The sequence below is a fragment of the Macadamia integrifolia genome, chromosome 12 (assembly GCF_013358625.1).
Source record: "Macadamia integrifolia cultivar HAES 741 chromosome 12, SCU_Mint_v3, whole genome shotgun sequence".
Taxonomy (NCBI): domain Eukaryota; kingdom Viridiplantae; phylum Streptophyta; class Magnoliopsida; order Proteales; family Proteaceae; genus Macadamia; species Macadamia integrifolia.
The window spans coordinates 5682651-5699907 of record NC_056568.1 but is presented as its reverse complement, the minus strand read 5'-3'; the positions used below and the strand labels follow the sequence as shown (position 1 = coordinate 5699907).

The following is a 17257-nucleotide window of genomic DNA, read 5'->3' as shown; positions in this document are numbered from 1 at the left end:
CATTTACATCCTATTGGTCTTTTTCTTGTTGGAAGAGGAACAAGGCTCCAAGTGCCATCTTTTTCCAGAGGCTGCATTTCTTCTATCATAGCTTCCTTCCACTTAGGATTAAAGATAGCTTCCTTCTAGCCTTACAGAATAGAAACATAGGACAGAAAAGAGACGAATGCACAATAGGATGGGGATAAAGATTCATAGGTAACAAAGTTAGAAATAGGATGTTGAGTGCAAGCCTTTACACCTGTTGTATCAATGATAGGAATATCAATGTCATCGGTATCAATGGGAGGATTCTTATTACCTGATTGGAATGAAGTGGATTTGGGGGTTCTGATTGACATGGTAGGTTGGTAGCGGGCTGCTGAGTCTTTGGCGTGAGTATTTAAGTAGCTCAAATTTGGCCAATTCCGGGTTTGGAGTGTCTACACTCTTCCCCTCAATAGAATCTGCTTTTGTCTTCTCCCCCTTGACATGAATAGTGTCAATGACGAAAGAACTAGAAGGGATCTCGTCAGTCATAATACTCTCTCTTGAAGAGATGATTAAAAGTAGGACTCAGATTCATGGAAACTGACATCCAATGGAGATGAAGAGTCGGCGGGAAGGAGGGTGTTAACACTTGTAACCCTTCTTAGAGGCCTAGCATTCAAGGAAGATGCAACAAAATGCCTTGGGATCTAGCTTAGATCTGGAGGGCTTGGAGTTGTGAGCTAAACAAACACATCCAAACACCCTTGGAGGAAGATGGGAGGCAAGGGATGGGTCCGAAGGGAGGCTAACAGGGTTTTGAAATCAAGAACACATGAAGGAACCCTGTTGATTAGATAGGCTGCAATGAGGAACAGCAACCCTCGATAAATTTTGAGGACATTCATAGAAAAAAAAGAGAGCAAGTAACCTCAAGAAGATGTTGGTTCTTTTGCTCAGGAATACCATGCTGTTCCGGGGTGCGAACACATAATGTTTAGAAGATGATACCATGCTTATCGATACATTGATGAAAGTTGTTGTCAATATATTTGGTACCGTTATCACCACGAAGAATCTGAAGCTGAGCATTGAATTTTGTCCTGATCATGGCATGAAAGGAGCAGAAAAAAGTAAAGGCCTCTGATTTAGTACGGAGTAGATAAACCCAAGTTAGACGAGTGCAGCTATTGATAAAGGAAACAAACCATCGGAAACCACCCCGAGCAATACTGCGAGAGTCCCTAAACATTAGAGTGAACGATAGAAAAGGGAACTTCACTTTTATTTAAATTGGGAAAACAAAACGAACGAGTAAGTTTGGGCAGCTCACAAGTACCACAAAGAAACTTGTCTGGGCTACTTTAATTATTAAAGGAAACATTAAACCTAAAGTGCGAAATGAGCGATGACCTAGACGGCGATGCAATAAATGTAGCTGCTGAAGAGCATTATCTATTCCAGAAGTATGAGCAGAATCCTTCGGAGGAATAGCAATGAGATGCATAGTTATTAAGGAGGGAAGGCGATCGAGGCATTTGATGGTCTTCCAAAGTGCTTTGGCGATAGGGCGGGCATAAGGCGTCGTCTTATCGAATAAAGCGTTCTAGTGTTGTTTTTTTTATGTAACCATTTTATTTGGCACAAATAGCATATAATTCTGGTCAAAGATTCATACCAATGCAATATATTCATTAAAAAAAAAATCAGTAAAGTGAATAAACTAAGTAAGTTCATCTTTATCATAGCATATAATATAACTATGAAACAACATTACAAATATAAAGAAAAAAAGGCTGTTAAAATATGTAAGTATTTGTTATACTTACCTCTATGATGCCAAAATGAGTGCCCAAGGTCATCTACAATATTTCTGCTCCTGTTAGTATAATTAGGGCTGCAACTAAGGTCAATATTGCTGGAATGTGAAACAAAACCAGGAAAGAAGAAAAAGAATGAAAGAAGAGAAGGAAGTCTTGCTAAGATGGGAAGAAGAAGAAGAAGAAGAAGGATTAAGGGAAGAGGAATAGAAAGAAAGAAGCAGAAAAAGCAGATGATAAACAAATCTCCATGAAGAAGGAGAGTCGCCAGAGCTGGAATCGATGGAGGAAGGAACGCTGATGCTCTAGTTCTCCCAAACGAAGAAGAAAATAGCCAAAAGGATTTTTCGATTTGTGATTTGTTCAACCACAAATGTGGTTTTTGACTTTATATAAACTTGACTTGATCCCATAGTTCTCATGTGTATAGAATTCCCATAGACTTGCCAATCACAACAAAAGATATGGAATCTATGGTAATACATTTAAAAAGAAAAATAACAAACAAAAATATAAAAGGTGTCTGCCTGGTCATAAGGCGCAGTAAGCCAGTAAGGCGTCGTAAGGTGCCATAAGGCGTCACCTTATGTGAAACCCATAGAGCGCATGACTACCCTAGCCTACCCATACTGCCTTAACGCATTTGTGTCGCCTTAGTAGCGCCTTGGCGACACCTTATTAACTATGGTGAGATGTGAGTCCAAAAAGTACACCCATCCCATACTCTGTGATACCCAATTGTTGCCCTTGTCACTAGATCCTGAAAAACATAGTGAGTGAAATAGAATAGGGGACAATAATTTAGGACATAAGGAGAAGATAAATAGAAAGTAGATAAGCACAAAGATTTGGCACATGTAGAACAGAGGATAGGGACATGGTAGGAGTACAATTAACAGATCCTTTCCTAGAAATAGAGCATAAGGATCTGGCTGCAACACGGACTTTATCCTTACCTAAACAAAGTAGGTATGAGCGAAACACTTTAGTAGAACTAGTCATGTGGTCTGAAGCTCTAAATTAAAAAGCCAGGAGGGACTAGAACTAGAAGAGACCAAGTATTTTGGTGGAGGCCTCAATTGGCAATGGAGTGTCACCTGTCAGGTACCCTAAAAATGATTGACATGAACAGTAATTAGGCAAGCCTTTGACCATACAAGGTAATTGGTCCCATTCAACTTGGTTGGACGTGGCTGGAGGGATGGGTAATGGCCATGAGTCCCAACTCGACTAGTGTCACTACCTAACTCATGTAAGATTGAATCACAAGTGATCCATTCCCAGGTTGGATCTTTAGTAAATTCAATAAAAATCAGATTCAGGGACAGTCCGGACAAATAGTATGAACAAAACGTAAATAAGAGAATGAAGGGAAGAATGAGGGTAGGGAATAGGTTGGGTCGAGTATCTCACTCTTCCCTAGGGCATCTCACCCAAGCTATTTCTCACAACAATGCATCTCACAGTTTTCCAGCACAAAGCGTTTTTTTTTTTTTTTTTTTTTTTCATTCAATCAAATTCGTGTTCAATTCTGTAGCCCCTTACTAACTTATGTGGAAGACTCAAAATTGACTCAAACACTAAAAAGGGAAGGCCTTACTCAATTCTTAATTAATTGGGAAACCTAAACTGACTAGAAAACTGAAATAACAGAGGAAATAGACTCAAAACAAGACTCTAACTAAAGTAATGAATTAAATCTCGTTTTCCTACTTCTTACCCATATTTTAGGCCCATTAAAGTGGCCCATTACAAAGAAAACCCATGGGATCAAAGGCCCAACAGGCCAACACATACATAACCCAATCCAAGACTTATTTCCAATAAAATTAGCCCAATAAGTGACTTATCTGCACCACTAACGCTTTTTAGGGAGGTGCCTTTAACGCTACTCTTTGTCATAGAACCGATGTCTCAACAAGAAATGGGCTGCTTAATTAAGTGCAATAATAAAAAAAAGTTTTTATGTGGACCTTATCATTGAAGCACACAAGAGAGCTGAGGAGAGAAGGTCAGGGAGCTGTGATGGGGCTAGCGGCTAAGGGTGTAGGGCTGGTGGAACTTTCAAGTGCTAGCAATGAAGGGTGCAAGGGCCAGTGATGAAGGGTGTCGGGGCTAGCGATGTAGGGCAGTAGGACTTGATGGAGGTCCTTGATGGCCTGGACGAGAGGCCGGCATGGTCTTTGGGCCTGAAGAAGAGAGTTTGAAGTGATCACTAGAAGGCTAGGTGGAGTTGTAGGGATCCAAATGAAAGGCTTTCCGGTGGTCCCTGGAGCCAGGCAAGGTCATTAATGCCATATGGAGTGGAAAGGACTTGGTGGGATTGTTGATGGTGGCCTCTAGGGCCAGGCGAGGCCATGAGTACCTAGGCGTAAAGTGTGGGGGCCATGTGGGTTAGCCGGCGGTCTGTGTAGGTGGTCAATTGAGGTCAGCGTGATGCAACATGTTTTGAAAAATTTTCAGTTGACCATGCTTGGTCTGGAGGCCGAAGCCTCAGTTGCTTGGTCGGACCTTCTGGTGGTGAAGGAAAAAAATACCCAAAATATTGGGCTCTGATGCCAAGTTGAGAGTAGAAGATTCTGAGAATGATTTGTCTTGTCTCATATGATAGATGCCACTCTTTATTTATAATGTAGATATGTAGTACAAGAGTAACAAATGCGAAAGGTAGTACAAGGCTAGGTATTACACGTACACACATATGAGGTAGCATACTTATCCTATCTTTAACACAATATTCAAAGGCTTAGAATAGAGAAGTAAATTGTTTACTAATTACTAAAAGAATCTTGGAGAAATAAGCTTTCAGTTGAATTTGGGCTTTGGTTGAAATACTATGTCTGGTCTTTAATTTATGTCCAAAATACCACTAACTAGAGCTATGATTTCTTTTGTAAAGATTAAAGTCACAGTGATGTAAAATTTCATCTCTAGAGTAAGAAGATGGGGGATTCCTATGTGGCTTTAATCTGTTAACATGGAATCCAGCCATTCTATTAGAGCCCATCTATTATAAATAGAAAAGCAAGCAATCAGATGATCATATGGAAATTGGATGTCACTTGGAGTTCCCACTTTCTTAAAGGTTCACAGTTAGATCCATCAATAGTTTACTGAATTAGGGCTTAAGATGTTTTAAATTACTTTTTATATCTTACTTATTTTGGTTTCAAACGGTTATTTTTTTTTTATTTTTTTTTTTTAATTTTTAATTTTTAATTTTTTTATAGACTAGATCAAACAAATCACATTTAATAGAGGGACACCGAAGTATATGCCTCTAAGTGCACTGCATAAGACAAGACCCAATTCTTTCAAGAAAATATTTCCAAGAAAAGGTTGCGGAAGTGGACCTCTGGTTGAATTTACTCCATTTTAGGGGAAATTACCTGGATCCACTAGATGACAAAATTAATTACAATATAAGTAGGTTTAAAATTTGTATTACACTTTGTTTTGATTTTGAAAAGTACTTAACCCCGAAAGCTCATTGTTCTAAGGGAAAAAAACATATTGAACTTCCTAAAATACCCTAACACTTCAAATTCTCTCTGCATGTGGGACCCAACACCAATCTCCTCCTTTGTGCCGCATCATCTCCAGCACTATCACCAGCCAGAAAGCACCGACAAAGATCCAAATTCGTCGGAAAACTGTCGATGTTTGTTTCATCGAAGAATTTGAGTGTGTCGAAGCCATCGTCATACTGTGGCCGTAAACAGTTCTCCGGTGATAGTTGACAAAGACGATGACAATGGGGTATTGCTATCAATGCATAGTACTTGAAATCAGGGCTGAGGAAGGCGAAACCTCCACTGTGGAATAAGACAATGACGAGTTGGAGGGGATTTCGGTGGTAATGAACAGGCGAAACATAAGGTTTCTGGTGGCGTGAATGGTTGTCTGTGGTTTTGACACCTTTCTGGGATTTGTTCCTTGGAGGGAATTTCAGGTGCACCAAGTTGAGTAAACGACTGATAGTACCACTACGACGCTGTACCAAATACAATCGAAGAGTCAGACAGGGGAGGAGGATCCTCGTATTCCATAGAAGCACTAACGATGATGTTGAAGTGTTTCTCGGCATTCTCTCTGTCTCCAACTCTCTGATTTGTAGGTAAGGAATAAGATGAATCACAGCGCAACACCCCAACACCACCTACCTTCTCTTCTCCAAGGACTAGTAACTAGAAAAGGAAAATTAAAGATTTGGTTGCACACGATGTTTTCCTAGGATGCGAGAGGTTTGACTTCCAGAGGTTAAGAATCAATGAGAAATCGTGAATTAACCCAAATTCATGAGTCACGTTGGCAATCAAGGTTTATTAAGGTCACAAGAATCTGTGTGACATTTTTGGTATTGGACGTGTCAAAGTGGGATGCGTTGCAGATGGAGGTTGAGTTGTAGGTTGCAGTGGCAGGAGATGGTGCTGTCTGGAAGGAGAAGAAGAAGAGGTGGTGGGTCCCATGCGTATAAAAATGTAAAAATTGAAAAAAAAAATAATAATAATAAAACGAGGTGAGAATTTGAAGTGTTGGAGTATTTTAGGAAGTTCAATGTTTTTTTTTTCCTTGGAGCCATGAGCTTTGGGGATTAAGTAAATCTTTTCAAAATCAAAACTAGTGAGTGTAATACAAATTGTAAACCTACTTATATTGTAAATAACTTTCTTATCTGATCGATCTAGGTAATTTCCCCTTTTATTTAATGGAGAGTCTAACTCTGTAATGAAATTCCACTAAAAACTCCAAAATATTTTGAAAATTAGTTGAAATCTTGGAATTTTAAAAATTGAGGCAGATTCTGTCTTGAGTTTGATTTTAACCAGAATATTTTGGTTCGAACCACCAATATTTGTTGAATTTGAATTCAATGAAGATGTTTCCTGGATAATCACACCATTTGCATGCAGAACCCTTTGGTTATAGTGTGTGTGAATTTTTGTTGACTTTATATTTCTTTTCACAAATTTTTATCACTATGAACCTCTGTTTTTTTTCCTTTTCTTGGGGGGGATTTTGATATCCCATTTCTTGGAAACACCCTCTCCTGTGAAGCAGGGACTAAAGCTGTGTACGCTTGCCCCTCCCAGATCCTACAGTAGTGGGAGCCTCGTGCACTGGGTTGAGTTTGTTGTTTGTTGTTGTTGTTGTAAGAATTTTTTTCTTCACAATCATGTTAGTTGTATCGATCTTTTGATATGAATATTTGCTGGTAGTTCTATGATACTTAACCATGCTTCGATTAATGTTCTGTTATAGGGCTACGTGAATGGTTTTCTCAAACAGATGAAAGGCATGCAGTTCCAAGGATCCCAGTCATGGTAAATATGACCTCAGATTCCATTTCTTCAAAGAAAAATAGGAAAACACAGGAACCTTCTGTTCAGCCTGCCCCGTCACTTGATCAAATCAATGCTGCTAGCAGAAACTCTGTGATGATGGATGAATACTCTGATGAGGATGAAGAATTTCAGATAGCCGATGGTGAACAAGAGGTTTGTATTTCCTTACTGTTTTTGTATTTTTTTTTTTTTTTTTGTCACTTTTCTCTGAATATGAGCTTCTCAAATTTCAGGCATACCCACAAAGGGTTGAGAATGAAGTCAAACGGTCAGGTTGGTGTTGACTACTCCAAATTATTATTCTATTCATTAAGTACGGAAACATTTTCCTTGAAAATGAAATAAACTTCTAATGCATATTTTTTCATGAATTAAAGCTTTGGATGAGGAGCCAATAGATCAAATTGATTTGTCTTGTTTTTCTGGTAATCTACGGCGGGATGACCGTGATAACGGTCGTGACTGTTGGAGAGTGTCTGATGCTAACAATTTCAGAGTCCGTAGCAAACACTATTGTTTTGACAAAGCCAAGGTTAGTCTTCTGCTTTCCTTCTTGTGTATGTTTCTGGGATCTTGATTTGGTCAGGGACGTATCATAAGTTCATAACATGCCCGCTTCTTAATTTCCAATATTCATCTGCAGGTTCCTGCGGGGAAGCATCTAATGGAGCTTGTTGCAGTTGATTGGTTCAAGGATACAAAGCGTATGGATCATGTTGCTAGACGTCAAGGCTGTGCAGTGCAAGTATTATTAATTACTCTTTTCTTTCTTCATTCAGCTATGTTGGAATAGACACCCTTCTTGATTATGGTGCATTGATGCACATTCATGTGGGATTTCTTTCTTTTTTCCCTCCTTCTGTCTTAGGTAGGTGGGGAGGGGAAAGGGATGGGACCTACCATTAAATGGATTTATTGGGAGTTCTTTTAGCCAGCTGTTGACTAGAATTACTGACACAAAATGATATGAATAGTTCTTGTCATAGCCACCCTTCTAGGCTGTTGGGAGGTTTTTGAATATTAGATGATAGAGCCCTCAAGCTGAACCCAAATTTGAAGTGCTTACCTGATATTTGAGGCACACCCATAAATTGCTACTTGCCGATGCGAAATGCCTTGCTAACAAATAGTTTGGGTGTATGGATTGAAGCCCAACAAGTAAACCCACTGGGGTGTGAATTGGGGGTGTTAAAAGGACAAGTTGAAAGCCAGAAGTGACCTGTGTTGAAGTGGTGAGAGATGTCATGAGTGCTTGTGACTAATTAGCTTCATTAAGTACGGATGATACATGATGCTAATTCGTAATTGCTAATAGGAAATTTTGCATTTTTTTGTGACTATATTGCTTGTGGAGGCAGGAGCAAGGTTTAAAATATCGGTACCGGTATCGGGTAAAATATTGGAAGGGTGATTTTAAGAGAGCTATCATATTGTATCGTATCGGAGAGTCGCCAGATACACATTTAATGGTCAAGATACGTATGGAAATGCTTATGATACATGCAAAATACAGATTTGAAGTATTAAACACTACAAATAAGTAATATGTAAAATATGTTAATATGAATAGGGAGAATGCTTGTGTGTTTTGACTGATCACACAAGCCCTTTATTTATTATAATATGCAAAAATATAGCGGAGTACAAGTCTTAAAAAATATAAACTAATTACAAGTATACCCCTGATCCAGCTGCCCCACTCTAAATAGGGTCAGTGGAGGGGGGAAAGTCCCAATGTGCCCTTGCGGCACACTTAATTCCCATTCTAACACTTCCCTTTAAGTTGGTGCATAGATGTCACACATGCCCAACTTGACTAAACTAAGATGAAACATCTTTCCAACCAGCCCCTTAGTGAACAAATCAGCTAGTTAATCATTAGAGTTCACAAAAGGATCACAAATCAAACCAACATCCAACTTCTCTTTGATGAAGTGTCTATCGATCTCCATGTGTTTGGTTCGGTCATGCTATACTAAATTTTGAGGAATATTGATAGGAGCCTTGTTATCACAATAAATCATCATAGGAAGACGATGGGGTACACCAATATCATCCAAAAAGTGTACCCAACCATAATAACTCACGAATCCCCTGTGTTATGGCACGAAATTCTGCTTCAACACTAGATCTAGCCACTACATTCTGCTTCTTGCTATGCAAAGTAACAAGATTCCCACTTACAAAGGTACAATAACCAGAGATGGACTTTTTGTCAGGTGAACCAGCCCAATCATCTGTATAAAATTCAACTTGGAGATGATCATGAGGAGATAAAATGATCCCTTTCCTTGGAGTTGACTTTAAGTATCGTAAGATATGGATAACTGTTTCCATATGAGAGGAATAGGGATCATGCATAAACTGACTAACCAAACTCCGCCACAACAAATCCGGTCGTGTATGAGAGATATATCAGTTTCCCTACCAATCATTAGTAGTGGCTTTTGTCAACTGGTTCACCCTCCTTTTCCTTGAGCTGGGTACTAGCTTCCATAGGAGTATCAGAAGGATGACAACCCAATATACATGTCCCGGACAGTAGATCAAGGATGCACTTCCTTTGAGAGAGAAATACTCCTTTTAAAGTCCTGCCAACTTCAATCCCAAGAAAATACCTTAACTTTCCAAGATCCTTTCTCTCAAATTCTCTGCCCTGAAAACGTTTGAGATGATCGATCTCAGTACTATCATTTCCTAGTTACCATGATGTCATCCACATAGACAATGAGCATAGTACCTTTCTCACTAGACCTTTTTATGAACAATGTGTGGTCAACATTACTCTGCTTATAACCCACATATGTCATAGCCTTGTGATTCTTCCAAACCATGCTCTAGGTGACTACTTCAAACCATAGAGAGCACGCTTCAACTTATAGACCTTGCTTTGAGTTCTTGTACCAGAGAATCTTGGTGGAATATCCATATATACTTCTTCATCAAACTCTTCATATAGGAAAGCATTCTTTACATCAAGTTGTTGGAGTTCCCATCCTAGGTTTAGAGCATATGAGAGTAAAACTCGCACAGAGGTCAACTTGGAAACTGGAGCAAACGTCTCTTGGTAATCAATTCCATATGTCTGAATGAACCCTTTAGCCACAAGCCTTGCATTGTATATGTCAATAGAATCATCGATCTTTTTAACCACAAACACCCGTTTATAACCAACGGTTCTCTTCCCAGGCGGAAGTCACAAGTTCCTATGTAGCATTCTTTTTTTAAGGCATCCATTTCTTCCTCCATTGCGCCTTCCATTTTTTACTACAAGAGCTTCCTGCCAATCTTGAGAACACAAGTAGAAGAAAAGGTAGACACAAAAGCACGATAGGACGGAAAAAGGGAATCATATGAAACAACATGAGATATAGGATGTTGAGTACAAGTCTTAGTGCCTTTTCTAAGAGAAATAGGTTGGTTCGAAGGAGCAATTATACCTGAAGTATGAGGCTCAGTCAGTTCTGAATCTAGGTTTGATGTAGGGATATGTGTTGGTGCTGTAGTAGTGGTGATGGTCTGAAGTTGCTTATTTCTGGTATGTCCCTTACTATGGACTTGGAGAGTGGAGTCATTAATTTGTCTCTAGAATTCACCAATGGTTCTCTGGACTAGAGTCATCTCCCCCTGTGTTGGAACAATAGGGACATGAGTCTCTGTCATAGGCTCTATCCCCTCATTGTGTTGTGGAGCATGAGGGTCCTTAGTGGAAGATGATGGATACACTGGTGGAGCAAGCAGATTCAAACTCATCTCTTTTTCACTAGTAATACCAGACTCCCCTTGAAGAGGTGACGATGAGTAGTAACCAATAGATTCATTAAACACAACATCCATTGTTACCATAGTACGTCGGGTAGGAGGATGGTAACACTTGTATCTTTTCCGTGTAGGAGAGTAATCCACAAAGATACACTTAGTACTTCGAGGTTCCAATTTTTCCGATGAATGATCTCTAGCATAGCAGGCACACCCAAATGTCTTTGGAGGCACCAGGAAGGATGTAGTCCTTTGAAAAACCTCATCAGGAGTTTGAGAGTTGAGGACACAAGTTGTCATGTGATTGATTAGGTAAGCTGCTATGAGAACAGAATCACTCCAATACTGAAATGGGGCCTATCTAGCAAACATCGTGGCTTGAGCAATATGCAACAAGTACCTATTCTTGCGTTTAGCCACCCCTTTCTGAGCAGTAGTGTTGACCCAACTTGTTTGATAAAGAATCCCATGATCAACTAGGTGTTTTTGAAAGTTGAAACTGACCTCCATACTCTGTTCCATTATCGCTGTAGATAATTTTCGGGGTGGCATTGAACTGAGTCTGAATCATTTTATGGAACTGCTAAAAACAACATTTTTAACACTTCACTTTTGTGCTGCATCATATAAACCCAAGCAGTTCTAGAGTGACACTCAATAAAGGACACAAACCATCTTTTTTCAGAAATAAATGTCCGATGAGACGGATCCCATACATCAGAGTGAAACAAATGAAAAATAGAAGAGCTTCTTTTATTTAAAGGTAAAAAATTGGATGTTTAGCTAGAGTACAAGCTTCACAAAAAAAATCATCGCTAGTATATGGTTTAACTAAATGCAAAAATAAAAGAGATAATGTCCCAATTGGTGGGTGTCCCAAATGATAGTGCCATTGATTCAGTTTAGAAGCAGCAGAGTGTAGCTGATGAGGAGTAGTAGATATTGTAGCCGTAGGGAGACAACCATCATCAAGCAAATAAAGACCACCTTGCACCTTACCACGTCCAATTGTCTTCCGCGTTACTAGATATTGAAAAATGCAATGGGAAGGAAAAATGTTACTTTAAAGTTTAGGTCTCTGGTAAGACTACTAATGGATAGCAAGTTAGTAGTAAAATATGGGATATGTAAAGCCGAAGACAAAGTGATAGAAGAAACATTTAATAGAACCCTTTCCGGAGGCAGATGATAGGGTGCCATTTGCTACCCTAACTTTATCTTTGCTTGAGGTGGGTGAATACTGGTGAAATAAACTGGAAGGCCCGGTCATGTGATCAGTGGCACCAAAATCAATGATCTAGGGAGTGGAGACTACTGATGCACAATGACCACCAAATAAAATACCTGAGTGAGCAAAATAGGAATCTGAAAGGACTGAATTGGCAGGAGTTGCAAAATTGGTGAAAGACAAGGATTAACTATGGAATTAAATTAAACTAATGGGGTTGTTACATATTAAAGTAAACTAAACTAACAATGGTGAAAGGCAAGAATTAAATATGGAATTAAATTAAACAAACTTAACTAACATGCAAGAACAAAGTGAAACTAAAATTAAGGCAAGAATGAATTAATGAACCTAAAATTATGCAAGCACTAGAGAGGTGTGAATTTATGATGTGGGGAAGCACTTACGAATTAGAATTCACCATGAAATTTACGAACAATCGGCAAACAATCTAGCCCTATATCGCATGCTTGAATTGGTCAATAGGAAATATGGATTTTTAATCTAATATGTTCATTGAGTTATTCAACAGATACATACCATGAGAGCATAAGCAAGACTGTATTGGAAGTTCACAATTATGCATACGAAAGGTAATTAGTGGCATACATAATTTTGACTTTGCAATAGGATTTTTGTTACATGGAATTATAAAAACGGTCATGAACTACTCACAAGTTGCTCTTCGTCTCATGGTTTTATCCAATCCCCAAGTTGTGGGATTTAGTTAACCATCACGGTGAAGAGAAGAAAATAAAAAAAAAGAAGAATAATTCATTAAATAAAGGAAGAGAATAACTAAGAAAATTGCATTCAACCCAAGCTTTGCGAATAACCAAAAGACGAATCCAATCTTCAATCCGAACTTCAAGTTCCAAATTATAACTTTGATTCTCCAATTACAATTTTTATAAAAAGTCAAATAAATCTAAGTAAATAAAAAACTGAAAAGAAGAAATAAAGAGAAGGAGAACTCAGGGAGAAGAAAAGAGTGGCAGTCATTATATAGGAGAGAGGATAGGGAGAGAGAAGGTGGTACGGTGGTAGAGAAGAAATAGGAATTGAGAGAGAGAGTAACGTGGGAGAGAAGTAGGAGGGAAAGAAAGAAGGAAACCAACAGTAGAAAGGAATGTGAAAAAGAGGGTAATGTGTGGGAGAGTGGAGAAAGATTGTTGAATTTATTTTTTTAAATTCTAAATTTCAACTTAAATTCCAACTTAGCCAAAAATGGTTTTTCGGCTATATCTCTCTATCCTAACCCCGGGCTGACCCAATCCGAGAATTAAAGTTGCGCCATTTTAAATTATAGACGAAATGAGCCCAACATCCAATATGTTCCAGAAAACTCCTCAACCTTTAAAATTACCGTCATGCCTCTACACTTCTCTTCCCAAACTCACGCAAGTCCTCCCTTTGCCGATTCTTCTTTGTTGCTTAATCTCTTGGTCAAACTTCTAATTTGAGGTGAAATTCCTCCTTTGCCCTTAATTGCTTCAGTGAAACTTCTTCCCATCTTGCCATTGATCACATGTGAGTTGATCCATTGGTAGACCGGTGTCTAGATTGCATTGAATGCTTCCATTTAGCATTTTTTATGCACATGACCTTGAACCTACAAATGTGAGAAAATCACACTATGTAGTCACTTTTATCATCGATCTAGAATCAAAATTCTCAATTAAAATGGTAATGGATTTATAAAATACGGTTTAATCAGATAGTGAGGCACTCCAAATTATGTCTGATTCTGATGAAGAACTGTTGAGATAGTCAAAAATAGGGTTTTGGGAGAAAACCCTAGATATCAAAGAAGAGGGGAGATTGCTCAAAAGACTTGGCAGATAAGGCCACAAGTCTGGTCGATCTTCTCTTCAAGGGTTAGGAGGATTCCTAAAAACCGATTTGGTCAGGGTTTTGTAAAAATTGATTAGGGTTGATCTTCAATCTTGCACGTAGTGATGAGTCTTTCTAGGTTGCTGAACTTGATCTTCATGAAGAAGAGGTGTGTCATTTGAAGACGTAGAAGCCACACTCTCCAAAAGTAGAAGAATGAAAAATTGTAGAGGGTGAAGAATCCTAATTTTCTTGCAAGGGTTTTGGGTTTAGTTCATGAGGTAGGGTATAGTACAACCACTAGATTCGTTGAATTACCTCATTAGTGCTGCCCTATGGGAAGTTAAGGAGAAAGGTTGGAGAAGATGGAGGCTAACAAAAGTGATGGAAGGGAAGGGAACGGAGGCTTGCGATTTTGGATGAGAGAAGAAGGGGTTGGAAACTGGAAACTGAGATAAGAAATTAGGCTTTGATACCATGTTAACAGTATGAATAGGGAGAATGCTTGTGTATTCTTACTGATCACACAAGCCCTTTATTTTTAATATGCAAAAATAGTCATAATAGGAGTAGAAGTCTAAGAAACTTAAACTAATTACAAGTATACCCCCCATCCAGCCGCCCCTCTTAATAGGTTCGTTGGAGGGGAAAGTCCCAATGTGCCCTTACGGCACACTTAACCCCCATTCTAACAATTTATCATGCATAAAAAGAGATCAAAGTATGACAAGACAAGTGCACTCAATTGATTATGTATAAACTATAGAGGATGAGGTTTCTTACATGTACTAATACCAAAAAGGATGTCAATTTCATTTTGGGAAAGATTTTGGGTTAGATGCACACATTATTACAAAAAATTTAGTTTGATGCAATCATTCAGGTTCTTTTTCCCTAATCTAGTGATCCCTTACAAAACCAACACATAAATATCAATTTTTGAGCCCACCACACCACCCAAAAAAAAAAAAAAAATTCATGTTTGGATAGATAAATGTTTTTGTGCAAATCTGATTTTGATCCTTGAGCGTAGGTTAGTTAATCCCTAAATAATGATGAAATTGACACTACTAGATTCTCTTTTTTCCAATAGAAGCAATGAATCAAATTGATTTTGTAAACAAAAAAAAAATTTGATTAAAATGCCTTACAGGAGCTCTCGGCAAGTGTTTTGCAGTCACAGATCGTGTTCTATAGTTTATAAAAGGTGTATTAATAGGTATCAACCATATCGGGTCATGTATTGATCTGACACAGTTGATACACTATTTTTAGGTAACATATCGGTACTGCGGTACTTTAAAGATAAATTATGTATGGGTTATTGGAAGATATGTTAGGATTCTTAAAACCTTGGGCAGGGCCAAACTGGTTGGACCATAAAAGTATCTGTAGGAGCTATGAGACAGGATCAGGAGATCCAACAGGTGATGAGTGAGGAACACTTGCAACAAGTTGTAGAAAATAAGAAATTAGGTTGACGGTAAAATTGTTGTGGGGAGATAGCATGTCAAGAGAGGCCACTTCTTTTCCTTTGAAGGATTTATAAGGGAAGGTGTTAGATGAGAAAGGTAAGGGGATGATTGGAAGAGATGAAAAATGGGAAGAGGGAACCGAACAGACTGGTAATGGTTGGGGATGCTAGGTCTGGAAAGGAAATGAAGAAGATGAAAAAGGAGGGGAAGGATATCTTGCTGGAATTGCTGTAAGCAAGGATTGAAATTTCTTTTTTAAATTGGGCAATATGATAGGAAGTTTTGGGAAGTGCTGCAAACTGACTAGATGAAGCAGTTTTTCTTGAAGATCTTGATTTTTCTGTTCAAGACTAGAAATATGACAATCAACAGAATAGAATGCTTTGATATGTAAATTGGGAGAGACTCTGCTGATTATGGAGAACGTATTCTAACATTGTAACATGCATTCTCAGCCTACCAGATAAGAGCTTCCTTGGTTGCATAGACCTGGCGATTTTGGTTGAGGATAGACTTGACTTTCCTTAGATGGAGAGTATGATCATCAGGTAACTCAGGATTCATACTTTCTGGGCCATGCTCTTTAGTAAAGATTTGAATATCTCGAAAAGGAATGGGAGTAGGAGTTTTACCTCGTGGAAGACATATTTCAAGATCACCAGATGAATGCCTGATAAATAGAGGATCGTGCTCTGAAAATTTTCTTCTTGTTTATGCTTCTGCTCATAAGATGTAATACATGTTTCAGGAGAAGTGATGTAGATAAGTCACTTGGGCTTATTTTATTGCAAATAAGCCTTGGGTTGTGTTATATATGTGTTGGGCCTTTGATCCCATGTGTTTTCTTTGAAATGGACCACTTTAATGGGCCTAAAATATGGGTAGAAGGTAGAAAAACGGGATTTAATTCATTAGTTTAGTTAGTTGCTATTTAATTCAATAAAGGCCCATTAGGCCATTGGTCGGTTGTAAAGTCCTATATGGACTATTAGTTAGTTAGTTCTACTCCATGTTGGAGTCATAAAGTCAAGTCCTAGTCCTATTTTGAATTCCTAGTTGTAGTAGGAGTGTCTAGTCCTATTGGGAAACTAGCTCCTAGTTGTAGTAGGAGTGTCTAGTCTTAGTGGGAAACTAGCTCCTAAATAGTTTGATTGCTATTCTGCCCTCTATAAATAGAGGAGCCTATGTACTCATAATGGGAGATTTGAATGAATGAATTATTGAGTGATTACTTTTTAGCTAAAAAAACTGTTATTGAGAGGTGAGATGCCTAAACCTTTGAGGGGTGTGATACCCAAAACCTGAGGGGTGAGATACCCATTCCTTTATTCTCTTTCACCCTTCTCAACCCTCCATCGATTATTCTTTTTCTATTTTTATTTTCTGTTTATTGTTATTAGAAGTTCAGACCTGTTAAAGCATACAAAATCAGAATCAGCCAGCCAAAGGGTTCTTGTTCTTGAAGCCAATCGACCCTCATTGCTACCCAAATTTGAGATCTGATCTACAGATCCTTTGGAGGACTGGTTCTATACTCTAAGATCAATCGATCCTCTCTTGAAGGTTATCTGAAGAAGACAAGTTGATGTTCCTGCAGAATTCTTCACATTCTCTTTTAGGTCTGAAAATCAAGAAAGTGCGTAACTCCATAACCAGCCGTCAGAAGCCCTTCATATTTGGGGGTTTTTGTGCCCTCCCTAGGGACTATCTACACCCAAAAGTATAGCTCAATCGGACTCCCATAGACCTGGCGGCACCTTTCTCTCTCCAACTCTATAGAAGGTCTTTCTCTCTCCTATCGGGTTGGGTTTTGGGCTGGTTTTGCTCCTA

The 17257-nt window shown here is 38.7% G+C and overlaps 1 protein-coding gene across 8 annotated transcripts in view; it reads left to right on the top strand.

Annotated features, from left to right (window-relative positions):
• The window catches only part of LOC122057070 (protein ENHANCED DISEASE RESISTANCE 2-like), a 125705-nt gene that overhangs the window by 99331 nt on the left and 9117 nt on the right, over positions 1–17257 (top strand). For all 8 annotated transcript variants that reach the window (XR_006133447.1, XR_006133443.1, XR_006133444.1 and 5 more), the window contains 4 exons: positions 7050–7285; positions 7366–7405; positions 7510–7664; positions 7776–7877. Coding sequence is in view for 1 of the 8 variants with exons in the window: in XM_042619065.1 (XP_042474999.1) it covers positions 7050–7285; positions 7366–7405; positions 7510–7664; positions 7776–7877 (533 nt within the window). In the remaining 7 variants the exon portion in view is untranslated. The remainder of the gene's footprint in view (positions 1–7049; positions 7286–7365; positions 7406–7509; positions 7665–7775; positions 7878–17257) is intronic.